Here is a 16,718-nt window from a genome sequence, read left to right as displayed (position 1 = left end):
TGGCAGAGTTGGTTGCTGAATGCCCAAAGACACCACGTCCCCTGGGGCGAGGTGGCTCTGTCACCTTCCCAAGTGGCTGATGAGCTCTGTCCGACACAAAACCCATACGTTAAGTAGTGCTGTTCTCCTGTAGGAAACATGCGCTGGTCTCTGGTATTGGTAGCCCAAAACCAGTGGGATGGGTCTTTAGGTGGTGGTGGAGGACTCTTTCTGTGGGACATCAGATGGAGCCGGTGGGATGCTTCCTGTGTGGCCTTCCTGGTGATCCAACTGCCTGCTGCTTTGGGCAGTTCCAAAGAGGCTGAACTAGGGAAGAGACTTGTCTGGACTCAAGGCAGAACAAATCTCAGCTGAGATTGTCTGCGGGTTCTGCCACACCTGGAGCAAGATGGACAGCAGAAGCTGGGTAGGACCCTCAGCAGTGGCGTTGGAGGGGGAACAGGGGCTCCTTAAACTGGGACAGCATCCCCCATGTCCCCCAGCCACCATGTCTGCATCCCCAGCTCCATCCCTGCAGCCACAAAGGACCATCATGAGACCTGCAGACCTCTGTCCCACAGATGGATCACCCTTTGGAGGTCTGAGACCACCTTCCAGTGCGGAGGAACAGGAACAAGTTTTGCAATTAGGACACTGGACAGCTCCAGGTTGCCCAGAGGGGCCACTCGCCTACCCATGGTGTTACAGAACCTGCACAGCTCCATGCTGTACCAAGGCACTGCCAGCTGCCAGGACTATCACGGGGATGGGACATGTCCTGATGCAAGATGATGGATAGCTGGGTTCCAGAGAGAGAGAGGGGTGGATTTGTGCTGTTTTCTCTAAAACCCAACAGGCTCTGGGTTTTGCCCACTTTGTACTCCTCCATGTGCAGCACCATTGGTAACCAATTGTCTTTTTTTCCTGCTGGAAACCCACACTTAAAATGCCCCTTTATCCTGCTGACTCTTGGGATCATGCTGGCCCAGCTACCTTACAGCCCAGGCTTGGGACTTCGGCTCAGGGCTTGTGTACAGAAGGCAGAACGTTTTATTTTCTAGGCTTTGGTAAAAATAAAAGCGAGCAGGAGCTCCGTGAGCTGTGGATGTGTCGCTGCCTCTTCCCATGTGCTCACATCGATGTCCCCAATTGTGGTTGGACCAGTGCCACCAGGGAGGGAATGGACAGACATCTGGGTGCAGCAGCCTGGCCCCACAGCCTGGTTGTAGTGTGCTGTCTGCCCATCTCATGAGGACAGCACGGCCGCAACATGGCATGAGGCAGCCACGTCCTGCCCTTGGGTACGGTGGGGATGGCCAAAAGATGGATGGTTTCCTGGGGACAACTGGGGAAAGGGTGAGGCTGGGCCTTGCTGGTGCTGGAGGCCAAAGAACAAGGCCAGCTGCCCACCGACGTGGCTGCTGCTGATTGGCGCCTGCCAGCCTCTAATCTCATTTTATGGCTGCTGATGGGCTGAATATCCTCCTTGTCCAAGAAGAGCAAACAGAGAACGAGGATGTGAGATAGGGCTTGGGACAGCTGGCATCAGTGCCTGGCTGTGACAGAGCAGGCACAGGTGGGCCCCACTGCCCATGCTGTCCTCTCCCTCATCTTATCACTGCCTATCTCCATCCCAGCCACATCATATTTGGGGCTGCCCTCAAATCCCTGGTCAAAACAGCTCCTCCAGCCCCAAAACACATGAGGATGTGCAGGTGGGGCAGGTGGATGTGGTGCAGGGTAAAGTCCTCCTGGGTGGAGGAGATGGAGGAACAGAAGAGGATGGGGCAGAGAGAGAGGCAGAGCCATGGGTTTTTTCCCTGACCTTGCAGGAGTGGCTGTGTCCAGTGCTGCGCGTGGCACATGGCACAGCGGGGCATCGGTGGTTGAAACAGGCTACGGAGGCAATGGGAATGGAGCTGGTGCCATAAGGGGAAAGCTACTGGGGTGGATGGGCCTCCTGCCCAAAGAGCAGTGTGCCGTTGGGCACTTGGGTGTCTGCAGGAAGCTGAGGGCTGCACAGAGGGAAGATGCTCTGCCACCACCCTGGAGAAGCTCCTGGTGCCGTTGACAACATGAAATTCCAACCGATCCCCTAATCAGGCGCCTGCCTGTTTGCACAGCGGGGTAAAAGTCCACTAAGCCGTGGGCTGTGCCCTTGGGTTGCTGCTGCCTGTGTGTGCACAGGGAGCAGGCGCTGGCGGGAAGAGGCCATAAATGCGCCCACACACCCAGCACCCCTTCCCCCAACACGCACACACCCCTCAGCCCTGCTGGCGAAATGCATTTGCTGCATCCCCGCTCCCATGTCCTCCCCTGACTCTCTGCCATCATTCTGGCAGTGCTGTGTCCCCACTGGCTTTGACACCCACACCTCCTGGCTGTGCCATACCCATATTTGCACCCCTGGCAGGTGACAGTCACTCATTTTTAGCACCTATGGCGTCTGCCACTTCTATTGCATCGCCCCATATTGCACCATGGCTGTATGGGGACACTGGGTGGCACGGACAGGGGACTCTGAGGACTGTCCCCTTCAAGCCCCTGTGCTTTCTGCCCATCCTTCCCCTGTGCTCGCACTGCCTGCTTGCACCCTCCTTGGAGAAATCTTGAAATAATCATCAAAATAAGGCCACGCACAACAGGTGGCCGACAGCATGGCAGCCTCCGGCATGGCACAATTCCCGGCAGTGACGAACTGGAGCACTGCAGCAGCTTCTGCCTTCCCAGTGTCCCATGGAACAAAGCTGGGCACGATCCCATCCCACTGCTGGGTAACTCCCTGCCTGCCCCAGCAGAGGGATGGGCTGTTTGTGTAGGGCTCGGTCTGTGCTGGAGATATGGGGCTGGGGCTGTACCACGCTGCCAGCAGCCTCCCACCATGAGACACTTCTCTCTAGGTGGATCCCAAGGGAAAAAAAAAAAAAAAAACAAACAACGGACTCGTTCAGATCACACAGGCACGAAAGGCAAACAAAGCATCCCTGCCCCAGCAGGAAGGGCGAGGCTGGGACAACATGCCATGCGCCCCCCAGGCAGCTCAGCGCAGCATTCCCCACAGCATCCCAGGAGAGGGAGAAGCCACGGTTCACCTAGAGGAAAGTAAAAGCTTGGAGACTTCCCAAGAGCTATGTAAAAAAAAGAGATGTTTGTTGGATGGTGTATTTTGCTCCTTCCTCCTTTTCCGCTGGGAAACCCAGGTAAATGTTAGCTCTGAAAGACCCACTGTGCAAACTCAGAGGCACTTCATCAGCGCTGGGTTTTGCAGAAATGTATTTTTATGCTCACAATCTGATTCCTTCGGGGGAATTTTTACGAAAGTGCTTGGAGGGCTGTAGGAACATAACTCCTATTAGATAGCAGGGAGTTTTGGAGCTCCAGTCCCGGCTCTGTCCCTCTCCACAGCCCCAGCATCACCTGCTCGGCCTTAAAGTGGTTGGGGACATGTTTGGGTCAGGCTGGAGCACCGCAGAGCATTTGCAAAGGAAAGGGGCACACATACTCCAATGGGCACAGCATGGGGAAAGTGAAGCACAAGAAGGAAAGAGGCATTGCCCCAAGGCAGCCAGCAGCTCTCCTGGTGGCCCCAGAGCATGTGAGGTCATCCCCTCCTGCAGCCCTGCTGGGGACATTTCACAGCACAGAAGGGGGAGAAAGAGCCAGGGACCAGCTTCTTGCCTCCTCACCTGGGGTTTAATGGAGCACAAAGGGGAAAAATCCCAATCCCCTGAGCTCTGGGGCTGTGGGATCCTACCAAACACTCAGCATGAACACCCAAATCCTGGGGACATGACCTGTACTCCAGGACCTGTTCCAGGATGGGTCCAGCCCCCAACACTGGGATGCACTGGTCCTGCCCGAAGGGACCAAGGGCTGCCCTGGGCTGGGGGCTCTGGCTGTGTCCTGCCTGAAGGAAAAACAGCACAGGGCTGGCCAGAAAGCTGCTGGGAGCTGCTGCACCTGCCCTGCTGCCACCACCCCTTGAGACACATGGGAGCCCCATGTTCCCAGCAGCAGGGTATCTATGAGACCTGACGCATTCACAGCACATGTTAAACAGCATCCCCTCCTTCTCACTGCCCTGCTTGGGGCTGAGGCCACAGACTCCCCCTCCAGCAGGGGTACGTTTGACAGACATCCCTCCTGCAGCCTGCCCAGAGCCGTCCCCTCCCTCCCTCCTCACTGAGCACGCAGCCAGCCCCAACTCCAGCCACAGCCTTCTGCTGGGCTGTGCCCCCCCGTGTCCCCCACCTCCATCCACCCCGGCACCCCTCCCTTCCCACCTGCTCTGCTCCCCCTTCTCCTTCCCTCCTTCTGTCTGCGAAGCGAGAGAACAAGTGTCGGAGCGGGGAGCGCATAGCAACAGGATTCTGGGATGAAGAAGATTCGGCGGCAGCAGCTCCGCAAGGTGAGAGCCGATGTGGGAGCGCGGGGACATTGCATGCCATCGCCCCGTGGGGTGCACAGATGGGGTCACAGATTGCAAATTGGGTGGGGGGCATTCAGAGGTGGGTGGGGGTCATTTTGTTGGGACTTGGTGGAGGGATGTGTCCCCAGCCCCTTCCCCAAGGCAGGGGATGCTGGCAGTGATTTGTGCCAGGGATGCCTGGGGCACCGGGTGCTCCATCCCACAGTGCTGCTCTTGTGGATGCTGCCCCCTGATGTAGAGGGCTCGGGGGCTCCAGGTTCCCCCGTGGGAGCAGGGCATGGCTGGGCTGCTGCTTCCCCACCCAAGGCTGGGGTTGTAGGTTCTCAGGGGGCCCAGGTGGTGCTGGACTCTGAGCTCCCCTTGTGCCCTTTGGAGGCCAGCAGAGCTAGGAATCCTGCTGGGAGCCCTTTGAGACCCAGCTCTCAGACTTCCCCATCCCAGGCTTGCCCTCCTCTGCTGCTTTGCTCTCTGGGTCCCATCTGCCCATGCACCAGGGACAGAGCCCCTTCCAGTGCCTCTCCCACATGGGGCTGGGTGCTGCAGGGTGGCTGAGCAGCAATCCCAGCTCCCATGCTGCTGTTCCTGCATGTGGGTGCTGCCTAGAGCACACCCAGGCACTGCCCTTTGCCTTTTCACTCTGCCTGCTAACCACAGGGTGAGGATGTTTCCAGGCTGTGCCCGGCCTCCAGCTGCAGGAATGAAAGCCCTGAGAGTTTTGTCCATGACAGGAAATTCCTGGGATGCTGGGACATGATGTAAAAACCCAGCGCTGGCCTGGCGCAAGGCAGCAGCTCTCTGGTGGCCTTCTGCCTTGCTCCATGCTGCTGGGAGGCAGCTCTGTCCTCTCCCATTTCCTACAAATCGCTTTTTCAGATCACTCGGCGACTGCAAGATCCATTCAGAGTTCTTGTCCTCCAAAAGCCTTTCTGAGACTCTTGAAGGAATTTCTCTGCTGCTGGCAGTCCTGTTTAGCATTTAGTCAGGAATTCATTTAGTCCCACAGCAATCAGCCCGAATGGAAAGCAGATGCCTCCAGAATTATTTCTCCATCTCCGGTGCTGCTTGGGGCCCTTCACCATCCCAACCACTCAGAGCCCCGGATGGAGGGCAGGAGGGGGTGTTCCCCTCAGGTGGCAGGATGCCATGCCTGACCCTGGGCTGGGGCTTCCCCAGAGCTGCTGGAACCACTTGCACAGCCCCACAACCCCAGCAGCCCCTTCTCACCTGCATCCACATCCCATCTGCGAGATGGAACTTTCAAGCCCTTCTACCAGACATACAGAAATTCCTCCTTAATAGAGACCTTTCTCGCTCTAAGGGTTTTTGCTTTTGCATAATAGTATTTCTGTAAGAGCTGAGTGTATTTTTTTTTTGTGTGGGATTGCTTATGTGCTTCGGGGATTATTTGGCGCAAAGGCAGGAGCCTGGCACTGGGATGTCCCCATGCCACCAGGTGCTGCAGGGCAAATCCTCCTCGTGCCATGCCACATCCTGACCCAGCAGAGCCAGTTTTTTTTTTCTGCAAGAGATTAACAAGCAATCCAAACCAATCCAGAGTGACTCACATGGCACAGACGCGCTGTGCTCACGGCACAGAAATCTGCCTTTGGGTGGTATTTCCACAGTCAGACGCCGTGGCTCACACACAAAATGCTCAGCAAATCACGGACAAAACAACGCCATGATGCCAAAAGTATGAATTGAGGCAAAATATGATGAAAAATCAACTTGGAGCTGGCTGGCTTCTCATGGCTTCAGCTCCGTGCCTGCTGAGTTTTGCAGAGGTTTAAGTAAAGCAGCTTGCAGATAATAATTAGCAATTTCATTGTGGAAGCCAGCTGTTATCTTACCAGAATCTCAAACACTTTTTCTTCTCGGTGCCCTTTGCTTTGCTGACCTCTTTGGGATCATCTCCTGGTGCCTGATGCAGAGCGGTGCTGTGCTTGAGGACGGTGATGCCAAGGGAGCAGATGGTCCCAGTCTGTCTGTAACTGGTCTGAAAGATGGCAGCTCTGTGTGCAAAGTGCTAGAGCAGAGCTGCGTGTCAGCCTCTGCTGGGAGAGAAAAGCCCTGTTATGCCAGAGGCTGAAAGAGAGCATTAGTCCTAAAAGAAATGGGCTGAGAGAAAGCCACAGTGTGAGATTTCCACCTGAATCAGTGAGGTGTGCAGCTCTGTTGTTTGGGACGAAGGTGGTCTGGAATCCTTAAATACTGCATTTGGCAATTCATTTTCAGTCAGAGGATCAGCTCAGGCTTTGTGTGATGGGTGAGGATCCGTGTGATCCATGTGACGCAGCAGCCTCTGCACCTCACCTGCCTCTGTGCTCCCACTGCCCAACCTGGCAGAGACCGTGGGTGTCTCAGCAGGGGATGCTGCAGCGCAGTCTGTCCGTTGTCTGCAAACACGGGTCGCTGTGGGTCATGGCTGTGAGCTGGGTTAATTAGTGGGTACGGCCGTGTTTTGGAGGAATTGCTTCATTGGAGAGCTCAGTTAAGGAGCTGCAGGAGGGCTGCCAGGTGGCAGTGGTGTTTTGTAGTGATGGTATTATATTTAGGTCATGGTTGTACATTGCAGGCTGAAGCTTTTCCTCCAGCCCGTGCCCTGTGGTGGTGGCATTCAGCAGGGATGGGCTTTTAGGAGTGGCTGCTGCAGCTGGGGTTGGGTTTCGATGCCAGCCCTTTGCTCAGGTGAGTGTCTCAGGTTGGCTCTGGGAAGAGCTGGCAGCTCATCCTGCAAGCAGGTGGATGCACTTGGTGCTGGTGGGCAGGAGCAGGGTGAGAGCACGCAGCCATCACAGAACGGCTCCTGGTCTCCATGGGAACTGGCAGCAGGATCAGCCCGGGCTGTCCGGAGAGGAGGAGGAGAAAGATGGGGAGGAAGGCAGTGTGTCACCTCTTACAGCACAGTCTGGATCCCAATGGGAAGGGAGACCCACAGCTCTGGGCTCATCCCCCCCCAAATCCACATCTCACAGGCTGGTTCTCCATGGTCTATGAACTCAGATGCAGAGATGGTTGCTTTTACCTTGTGAGACTCCAGAAGAAGGGGGGTGCTCCAAACTGGGAATCTCTCCACCCTGGTCCTAGTGTCCTGTTGGAAGGGACACCTCTGTACTCCTGCCTTGCTGGAGCTGAACACAATGCAACCCAGATCAAGAGGGCTCCTCCCATGCCATCCTGATGCCCGTGTTTTGGAGATGAGAAAACCTTATTGTGGCCACTTGAGATAACTTCTTGGGAAACCGCCTTTCCCAAGGGGCTCTGGCCATGAGGGATGGATTTGATCCCCTTTCAAATGATGTCAGCCTGCTTTAAAGCCTTGTAGGCTTGGTAGTGCACATGGAACTGCCAGAAAGGGGACAAGCATCATCACTGACTTAGTGGTCATAAATTTACATCTCTCGGAAATCCTTCCTTCTTTTCTTCCCCCACTTCACCCCTTCGTTCCATCCCTGGCCACCCTCTCCTATTCCTGCACTCTCTCTTGCTCAGCCGGTGACACCGGATCTCCTGGTGAGCCCCAGCAGCCAGGACGGGGACCTGGGCTCCCAGTGCCCAGAAGACAGAGGGAACTGGACGGGACGCCTGGATTTCCTCCTCTCCTGCATTGGGTACTGCGTGGGCCTGGGAAACGTCTGGAGGTTCCCCTACAGAGCTTACACCAATGGAGGAGGTACTCGTGCATCCTTCCAGCCACATCCCCATATCACTGAGTTGGGCAGGTCCCTGAATAGACACCTCTTCCCCATCTCGGGGCTGAGGAGCAGTGATAGCTGGAGAAGATCATGGTGTTTGTGAAAGATTTGAGGAGAAAAAATTCTGCGTGTGTGGGCAAAGCAAAGCAAGGTGCGAATCACAGCCCTTCCTCTGCACTAGGGGCACAGTGCCCTCCAGGATCTGGGGTGGGCGATAGCGTGGGGAGCTGCTGCTGCCCCTTCCTGCAGAGTTAATATTCTGGCCCCTTCCTGGGAAGGTAGTGGGAGGTTGTGGTAAGGATATTTTCCTTTTTCTAGACGGGCTTTAGTTGTTCACTCCACATTAATTTTAGGGTTGTTTTCTTTTTTTTTTTTTTGCTTCCTATAGGAGCTTTCTTGGTTCCTTACTTCATCATGCTGGCCATCTGTGGGATCCCCATCTTCTTCATGGAGCTGTCACTTGGGCAATTCTCCAGCCTGGGGCCACTTGCTGTCTGGAAGATCAGCCCTCTCTTTAAAGGTGCGTGAGTGAAATCCAGAGTCTCTGCAGTGCTTCTATGAGAGCTGCTGGATGGGGTCGCGGACCAGCAGCCTCGTCTCACGATCCTCAAAGGCTAAGTCTTGGCGGAAAATGGAGCTGGCTGGGCTGCTGGGTTAGCCATTTGGGTAGCTGCAAGATATGTATGAGATCTACCAGTCTTCAAAGTCTCTGCATGTCCTGATCAGCTCTAGAAATTATATGAAATTATATGAAAAATTAAGTCAGACAGTGTACAAAATGCAGCACTGAAGCTAAGCAATGGCTGTTAAAAAGGTAAGAACAAAGTGTTCAGAAAAAGGTCAGATCAAACACTCTCAACATTGAGCTGGAGTAAAATCCTCTGTATAATGTCTGAAAGAGGGCTGTAGTGGTGTGGGGGTTGATGTCTCACGTAGTTAGTGATAGGACAAGAAGGAATGGCCTTTAGTTGCATCAGGGGATGTTCCAGTTGGATATTAGGAAACATTTCTTCTCAGAAAGAGTGGTGCTGCAGTGGCACAGGCTGCCCATGGAGGTGGGGGGGATCACTGTCCCTGGAGGTGTATGAGAAACGTGGAGATGTGGCACTGAGGGACGTGGTCAGGGGCCATGGTGGGGATGGGTTAGAGTTGGACTTGGGGATCTTGGAGGTCTTTTCCAGACTTAATAATTCTATGATTCTATGCAATAGATCATCAATTCACATGTGTACAGAGGTCAATAAAGGGGTTTGCCGAGCAGGTGAACCTCTGCCTTGGAGCTGGTTAACCGTGTGACTGCTGAACCCCAGTGTCTGACCCTGGCTGTGGATGTGCTCTGCTCCGGAGAGATGGCTCACTCCTTCTTTACCCTCTCCTTCCTCCAGGCATTGGCATGGGCACGATCCTCATCGTCTCCCTGGTGGCCATTTACTACAATATGATCATTGCTTACGTTCTCTTCTACCTCTTTGCATCCCTCACAAGTGACTTGCCCTGGCAGCACTGTGGCAACTGGTGGAACACTGACCTGTGCCTGGACCACCGTGTCATCAAGGCGGGGAACACCACCCTCCCCGTCAACATCTCCAACACCGTCAGCCCCAGCGAGGAGTACTGGAGGTGAAGAGGCATGGGGAACAGGGAGAGCCCAGGGGTAGGACAAGGTGGGCACTCCTACTGTGGATGCAGTGATGCATCTCACTGTCAGCATTGGGTGATGTCCCAATTTAGCCACTGGGATTGCATCTCTGGGCTGTGAGATGTGTCCATTACCTAGTGTTGCTTTGACAGCCTTGAGATACTTTAAAAGGAATTACATCTCACATCTGGACTGGCCAGGACTCTCAACCAGCCAGGTTTCCCTCCAGGCTCTTCAGTGCATTGTGGAGCAGTCCCCCCGCCTGCTCACCAGCCACTCTCCTTTCACCCTAGCCGCTACGTTCTGCACATCCAAGGGAGCTCTGGGATCGGGGATCCTGGGAGGATCCGCTGGAACCTGTGTCTGTGCCTGCTCCTTTCCTGGACCATTGTGTACCTGTGCATCTTAAAGGGAGTCAAATCCTCTGGCAAGGTAAGGGCTGGATGGTCTCTTCGGGGATCTACAGATGCCCTCCTGTGTCTGCATTTCTCCTTGCATCTGGGGAAGTGAGACCCATCAACAACATTAGCTAGACACAGGCTATTTGGGGACGGCTTGCACACCCTGACACTGATGCCATTGGCCCTGCCACATCCCAAGGACCTCAGCACTGGAGGGTGGTGCTGGGTGACCCACTGTCCTATTCCAGGATGTGCTATAGTGGCTCAGGTGCACTGCCCCAGCTCTACAGCCAGCTCTGCTCTCCCATAGGTTGTGTACTTCACTGCCACCTTCCCATACCTCATCCTGGTGATGCTGCTCATCCGTGGGGTGACATTGGAGGGGGCCTGGAAGGGAATCCGCTTTTACCTCACGCCCCAGTTTGACCATTTGCTGTCTTCCAAGGTGAGCAGGGCTTTCAGCAATTTTTCAAGACACAAACATGAATATTTTCCTGCCATCTCCAGCATACAGAAGAGGCAGTTTCCCTTCTTGGGAGACTTTTCTGGCCAGCTTCTGGCTCAAAGTTCTTCCCCTCCTCTACCAGACCCAAAGTGTTTCCATTCAGCAGCTTGTCTCTGCTCCACGCTGTACCTGTGCTGTGCTTCCCACCCCTATATCCCCAGGGGGGTTTCCAAACCCTGGCTCCTCTCCACTCTGTTTCCCCCCCAGGTGTGGATTGAAGCGGCCCTGCAGATTTTCTACTCCCTTGGGGTAGGCTTTGGGGGCCTCCTCACTTTTGCCTCGTACAACACCTTCCATCAGAACATCTACAGGTGGGAGCCAGATACCATCTCCTAAAAATCATAGATGGGGAGCCACAAAAGCCTCAGCTGTTCCCCAGCACCCACTGCAGGCATAGGCAGAGAGGTGACTCTGGGTACTGGGCTGATTCCCTCCAATGGGGAAAGCAAGCTTGGGAGAAACCCCACAGCATGACCCATGTCATTAGATACAAGTTCCTTGTACCTCTGGAAAGTACCCACTGAGGGAGGCCCTTGGGAGAATCGCATTACAGTGACACCAAGGCTGGCAAGGCCACTCCAGCATGGGGCTGCTATGCTCAGAGCATTTGCTTTCTCCTCTGTAGGGACACCTTCATAGTCACCCTGGGCAATGCCATCACCAGCATTTTGGCGGGGTTTGCCATCTTCTCTGTTTTGGGATACATGTCCCAGGAGCTTGGGGTCCCTGTCAACCAAGTGGCCAAAGCAGGTGAGGTCAAACAAGGACCCATTTTCCCAGACTTTCTGCCAGGGCACAGCAAGGAGCTGGGACGGGGAGGTGTGGGGCAGATCTTTTATTCTCTGTAGCACCTTCAGCTGGGATGGGGATGGTGGGAGACTCCCACTCCACCCCAGCACAGGGATGGAAGGCAGCTGAGGGTGTCAGTGTGAGGGATGGAGCTGCAGGCTTGGTTGGCCAGAAAAGGAAGGAGGAAGACTGTTTCCTGCCGTGCAAATCTTAAGCAAAACTAAGTAATGCCTAACAATGGCATGAGCAAGAAACAGGCTAGTTCTGCATCTCGATACCTCCTCCTGCCCATCTTGCAGGGCCGTGGGCAGGTCCCCACTGCCCCGTGCTGCTGGGACCTTATTTCCTCCATACCTTGCTCTGTCACCCACTTTTCAGCCTGCTGTCCTTTGCCTCCCCTAGGTCCTGGCCTGGCTTTTGTGGTGTACCCACAGGCCATGACAATGCTCCCCCTATCTCCATTCTGGTCTTTCCTCTTCTTCTTCATGCTGTTAACCTTGGGCCTGGATAGCCAGGTAAGGACAGAGCCCACCAGGCCAGCTGCAGTGCCAGGCAGCCCTGGGGGATCAGGAGATTCTCTTTTCCTTCCCATTCAGTTTGCCTTCATGGAGACTATTGTGACAGCAGTGACAGATGAATTTCCCTACTACCTGCGACCAAAGAAAGCTTTTTTCTCGGCTGTCATCTGCACTGGCCTTTTTCTGATGGGACTGATCCTCACAACAGAGGTAAGGTGAGGGGATGGGTGTACTGGGGACTGACCAGGGGCTCATTCTAGGGAGGCAGAGGCAAATACATTCACATCAGCTAAAAAGGTGGGAGAGAGATGACTCATGGGACTGGGTTCCCAGGGGATGTGGAGTCCCGCAGGGAGTAACACAGCATTACTGTCCTTGCACCAACCCCGGAAGAGAAGTGATGTCTCCTGAGGCTGCCACCACAGGGTGAGGGGTATATGACCCCACAAGCAGGAGGATGTAGGTAGGAGTTTATTGGGGTGCTGGTCCCAGGGATGCTGGTCACTGTGCTTTGACTCTGCAGGGTGGGATGTACTGGCTGGTCCTGCTGGATGACTACAGTGCTGGCTTTGGTCTCATGGTGGTGGTGATCACTACCTGCCTGGTGGTGACACGTGTCTATGGTAAGAGGGTCTGTCCCATGAGGGCATGGGGAAGAGAGGGTATGACAACAAGGGTGGGGTGCGGTGACAAAGATGTATTTGGAGGAAGCAGGAGGGGAGCCAGCAGCCTTGCAGTAAAGCACGAGGCACCTCAGCTCCAAGCTCTTGTTTCTTCTTGTTTCTCCATCACTGGACTCATTTCCCAGAGATATCTGCAGGACTGAGCCTCATTCCTCAGACCAGATGGGTCCTCCTTCCTGTATCTTCACCTGGGAGGAGAGATGCTTCTTTGCTGTTAGAGGAAAATGCAAATCACTGCTCTCACCACTCTGGTCCTGGGAGATGGCAGCTGCTGAATCCTTGTCCCTGTCCCTCCTTTAGGCATGAAGAGGTTCTGCAGAGACATTCACATGATGCTGGGCTTCCAACCAGGGCCCTACTTCAGAGCCTGTTGGATGGTCCTGTCCCCAGCTACGATGATGGTAACCACTGGGCTAGATGTTGTTAGCATCCCTGGTGACCTCCCTCTGTCACAAGTTGCTCTACTGACCTCTCAAGGGACCACTCTGGTTCTGCTGGGAGGTTTTCTTGGGCCTTGTCTGAGACCTTTGAGGAGCTCTGGGCTGACTTGGTTTTCCACCCCACCCCACAGGCACTGCTGGTGTACAACATCATCAAGTACCAGCCCTCTGAGTACGGCAGCTACCGCTTCCCTGCCTGGGCCGAGGCCCTGGGCATCCTCATGGGGCTCTGCTCCTGCCTGATGATTCCTGCGGGCATGCTCATGGCTGTGCTGCAAGAAGAAGGGACACTGTGGGAGGTAGGAGGCCCTGAAGAACCCCAAAAATGAGAGCAGTTGATCCCGAGCCCCTGCCCATCCTGTGCTGTCTGGTGATTTGCTGCCTGTGGGATGCAGAGTGTTGTCCCTTCCATGTGGTGGGCACAGACATGAGGGACTTCGCAGCCATTTTGCAGTGGAAAAGGCAAAACAAGGAGGCAGTGGTGCAGAAACGCTTTGCCCCGGGGCAGGCTGTGTAGCTGTCTGTGGCATCCCAGCCTGGGTTTTGCATTGCTGCTCTCCCCTGGCTGCTATGAGCAGAGCTGCAGTGCTTGCTGCTCTCCCCAGGCTGCAGCTTTTGGAGGCAGGAGCCTGGCCCTGGGCGTGGTGACATGGACAGAAACCACCTTGATGGATGCTAACCCATTACCCAGGGGGCTCTAACCCCACACCACAGGGCTATAGCCCTGTACTAACTCCCAGCTCCCACAAGCCTTCCCCACCACCCCATGCAGACCAGCAGACCACCCCAAAGCACAGCAGGGCAGTGAGACAGTGTTGCCTTCCCCAAATGCTGCAGGACAGGCTTTTGGCCCCTTCCCATCCACACTGGGTCTCATCCCACCAAGGATATGAATGATAGCGGGGAGCATAGCAGGTGCCATGCCACAGTGAGCACCCACATCCCTATACCCATCCCTTCACAGCGCTTCCAGCAAGCCAGCCGTCCCACCATGGATTGGGGCCCGTCACTAGAGGAGAACCGGACCGGTACCTATGTGGCCAACCTGGCTGGCAGCCAGTCCCCCAAACCACTGATGGTCCACATGCGGAAATATGGGGGCATCACCAGCTATGAGAACACGGCCATAGAGGTGGACCAGGAGATTGAGGAGGAAGAGGAGGAGTCCATGATGTGAGAGGATGAGCCATCCTCTTTACACTTCCACACTTCAAACCAGCTCCCGGCTGGAGAGGCTTTTGGGATCTGCTGGCCCTGCTGGATCCCTTCTACACCACCCCGGCAGAGATACTGCCTGTCCTGGCACCGCCAAGGTGTTTGTGTTCAGTGTGGCAAGCTGTGCAACAAGTCCATATATTCATGTGACAACGTCTGTGCAAGTGTCCGGGCTGCCCCAAGCCCTTGGCCCCAGCCCAGGGATGTTTGGTGCAGAAGGAGGCAGCCCTCTAAGTTTGTGCGTTCTCTGCTAATATGTGTTTAACTCCAGCAACCCACAAACACATGTGAGAAAGGATTTTAATATCTTACATGTCCTGAGGAAGGTGCGTGTCAGTTCCCTCAGAGGTACCCCAGTAACACCAGGGTGCATCAGCATCCTGCTGAAATCTGACCTAATAAATGAGCTGTCAAAAACAGTAAGAATGAAAAAAAAAGTGCTTCATAAATAAACTGGTTTGGGACATCCTGAGATTTTAGGGCCCTAGAGGGGCAGGGCTGGGGCAAGCTGATGAATGGGAAGAGGCAGGGTCACTGGTTCCCCATAAATGCAGGAGATCATGGACAGGTCTCAACTAGACCCAGCACCAAAGCATGCAAGTGCAGCTGCCCCTCGGGTACCTCCTGCCTGGGGAGAGGAAGAGAAGCTCACACAGCATCCATAAGGGCATATCCAGAGGGGGTTCCAGGCACGTGGGGCACAGACCCCTGGTGCATCATCCAGTGCATCTCTGTTATGCTAAGGTAAAAAAAAAAAATAAGAATAAACAGAAAAATGAGGGCTTATGCCTGGATTATGCCTGTAGCCCTGATGTACTGAGCTCTCCAGGGCAAGCCTGGCATGAAGCTTTTCTGGCACGGCCATGTTATCACGTCATGCACATGTGCCAGGCTCCAGTATGCCGCACAGCACATAGCCACCTAGGGGAGAAACCAGCCATTCCAGCTCACTTCCCAGTTGGCTCTGACCTTTATTCTTCCTCATCAGACCCCTTCCCTGGGCCCATATGGGCTGTGGCAGCGCGACCGTGCCGCAAAGCACCTCCGTCCGCTAGCCCCTGGGTTAATCATTAGAGGCCGGCCATAAAAGTGTCGCTGATGGAAAGTTCAGGCTGTGGCGGCTGGGGAGTGGGGAGGGCCTGCCATAAACATTTATGGCCCCAATGAATCCTCGCTCTAACCTTGACACTATTTGCTGAGCAGGAGGCCTTGGGAGGTCACGGTGCTGCCCAGCCACCGTGGTGTGCTGGCCGGGGGACCCTGGCTGGCCTGGCCCTGTTGGGACATGGATAGGATGTGATGGAACAGGCGGTGGGCTCAGGCACTTCATGGTGTCACTGCTGGCCACCATCCACTGCAGGCACTCAGGACACCCTCACAGGATCTGGAGATAGAGTTTTTTTTGAGCTGGGCACTCTGCTCTGGCCTCTGCATGGCTTCATGGGGTCCTGGCCACGCGCCCCACATTCTCCCTACAATCCCGCAGGCCCTTTGGCTGGGCTCCCGCTGCATGGCTGCCACCACTTGGAGGTGCAGTGTGAAGGACAGGGCAGGGACACAGCAGTGCATCCATCCCTACGCCTCCAAGCGTCCCACCCTCCGGGGAACACCCTGCTCTGCCACCGCGTTGACCTTGTAGCAACACTTTTTGCCACAGAGTGACGAAGGCACGGCCAAGGGGCACAGGTTGGCCTTGGGATAGGCCCCTCCCGGCCTTCCCTCAGCACAGCCTTCTGCTGACACCTCGCGGGGCCGCAGCACCACTGCAGGCCCGGGGCCGTGCCCAGCCAGGCCGCCCCTCAGCTCCAGATCACCCCCCAGTCCTTCTCGCTGCCTTCAGAGCAGCCCCAGCGCTGTGCTCCTGTCACTCCGGGCTGGGGGCAGCCAGGGCTGGGGGTGACATGAAACTCCCAGGGTGAGCCCAGGAACCCAGGCCTCACTGCTTTCGAGGGCAGCGATGGAGGGATGTAGACTATCTGAGTCACTGCAGTGACGGAGAATCATCCGTTTCCATGCTCAGAAGTCGTTAGCTATTTATTGCACTTGAACACCAAGAATAAAACGGACAGTTGCCCTCCCGCCCCACGCCCGGTCCCCCCGCTGCCCTCCCCACGAATCGCATCCGAGTTGAGCAGTGATCGTTCTGTTCGCAGCCACAGGTTCTGAAAACAAAGGAAAACGAAACGATACCAGTCCCCCCCCACACCCCTCCCAATTGAGTGCCCACTGAATCCAATGTGGTCGCGCCGCTCGTATGATTGAGTGAGTGTACAAAAAGATAAAGGCTTCAGCTGCAACTGTACGGACTTACAGACACAGGGGATGGGCAGCTGCCCCACCCCAGGGCCTGGTTTATGTTGCTTGACAAAGCTCGGTATACTCTTAATTAATATATATTTTTTTGCAGTCATCTTACATAAATATT

The 16,718-nt window shown here is 55.2% G+C and overlaps 1 protein-coding gene across 2 annotated transcripts; it reads left to right on the top strand.

Annotated features, from left to right (window-relative positions):
* On the top strand, positions 3,825-15,000 carry SLC6A7 (solute carrier family 6 member 7). Of its 2 annotated transcripts, XM_021410594.1 has the most exons (14): positions 3,825-4,387; positions 7,901-8,081; positions 8,492-8,623; positions 9,489-9,723; positions 10,036-10,174; positions 10,454-10,588; positions 10,856-10,959; positions 11,274-11,398; positions 11,840-11,952; positions 12,034-12,165; positions 12,479-12,578; positions 12,939-13,039; positions 13,210-13,377; positions 14,043-15,000. In XM_021410594.1, exons 1-14 carry the CDS (start codon positions 4,355-4,357, stop codon positions 14,253-14,255), a joined length of 1,911 nt encoding a protein of 636 aa, XP_021266269.1. In that variant the 5' UTR covers positions 3,825-4,354; the 3' UTR covers positions 14,256-15,000. The 2 variants fall into 2 exon arrangements, with proteins under 2 accessions (XP_021266269.1, XP_021266270.1); XM_021410595.1 differs by lacking the exons at positions 10,856-10,959; positions 11,274-11,398; positions 11,840-11,952.

The sequence above is a fragment of the Numida meleagris genome, chromosome 12 (assembly GCF_002078875.1).
Source record: "Numida meleagris isolate 19003 breed g44 Domestic line chromosome 12, NumMel1.0, whole genome shotgun sequence".
NCBI lineage: Eukaryota > Metazoa > Chordata > Aves > Galliformes > Numididae > Numida > Numida meleagris.
This window is presented reverse-complemented; position numbering and strand designations above follow the sequence as displayed.

What these genes read in the sequence shown, in the direction of transcription:
- SLC6A7 (XM_021410594.1), top strand. Translation starts at nt 4,355, where the DNA reads ATGAAGAAGATTCGGCGGCAGCAGCTCCGCAAG. An exon ending in ACCATTTGCTGTCTTCCAAG is followed by an intron (nt 10,589 to 10,855) that starts GTGAGCAGGGCT and finishes TTTCCCCCCCAG; the next exon opens with GTGTGGATTGAAGCGGCCCT. An exon ending in AAGAAGGGACACTGTGGGAG is followed by an intron (nt 13,378 to 14,042) that starts GTAGGAGGCCCT and finishes ATCCCTTCACAG; the next exon opens with CGCTTCCAGCAAGCCAGCCG.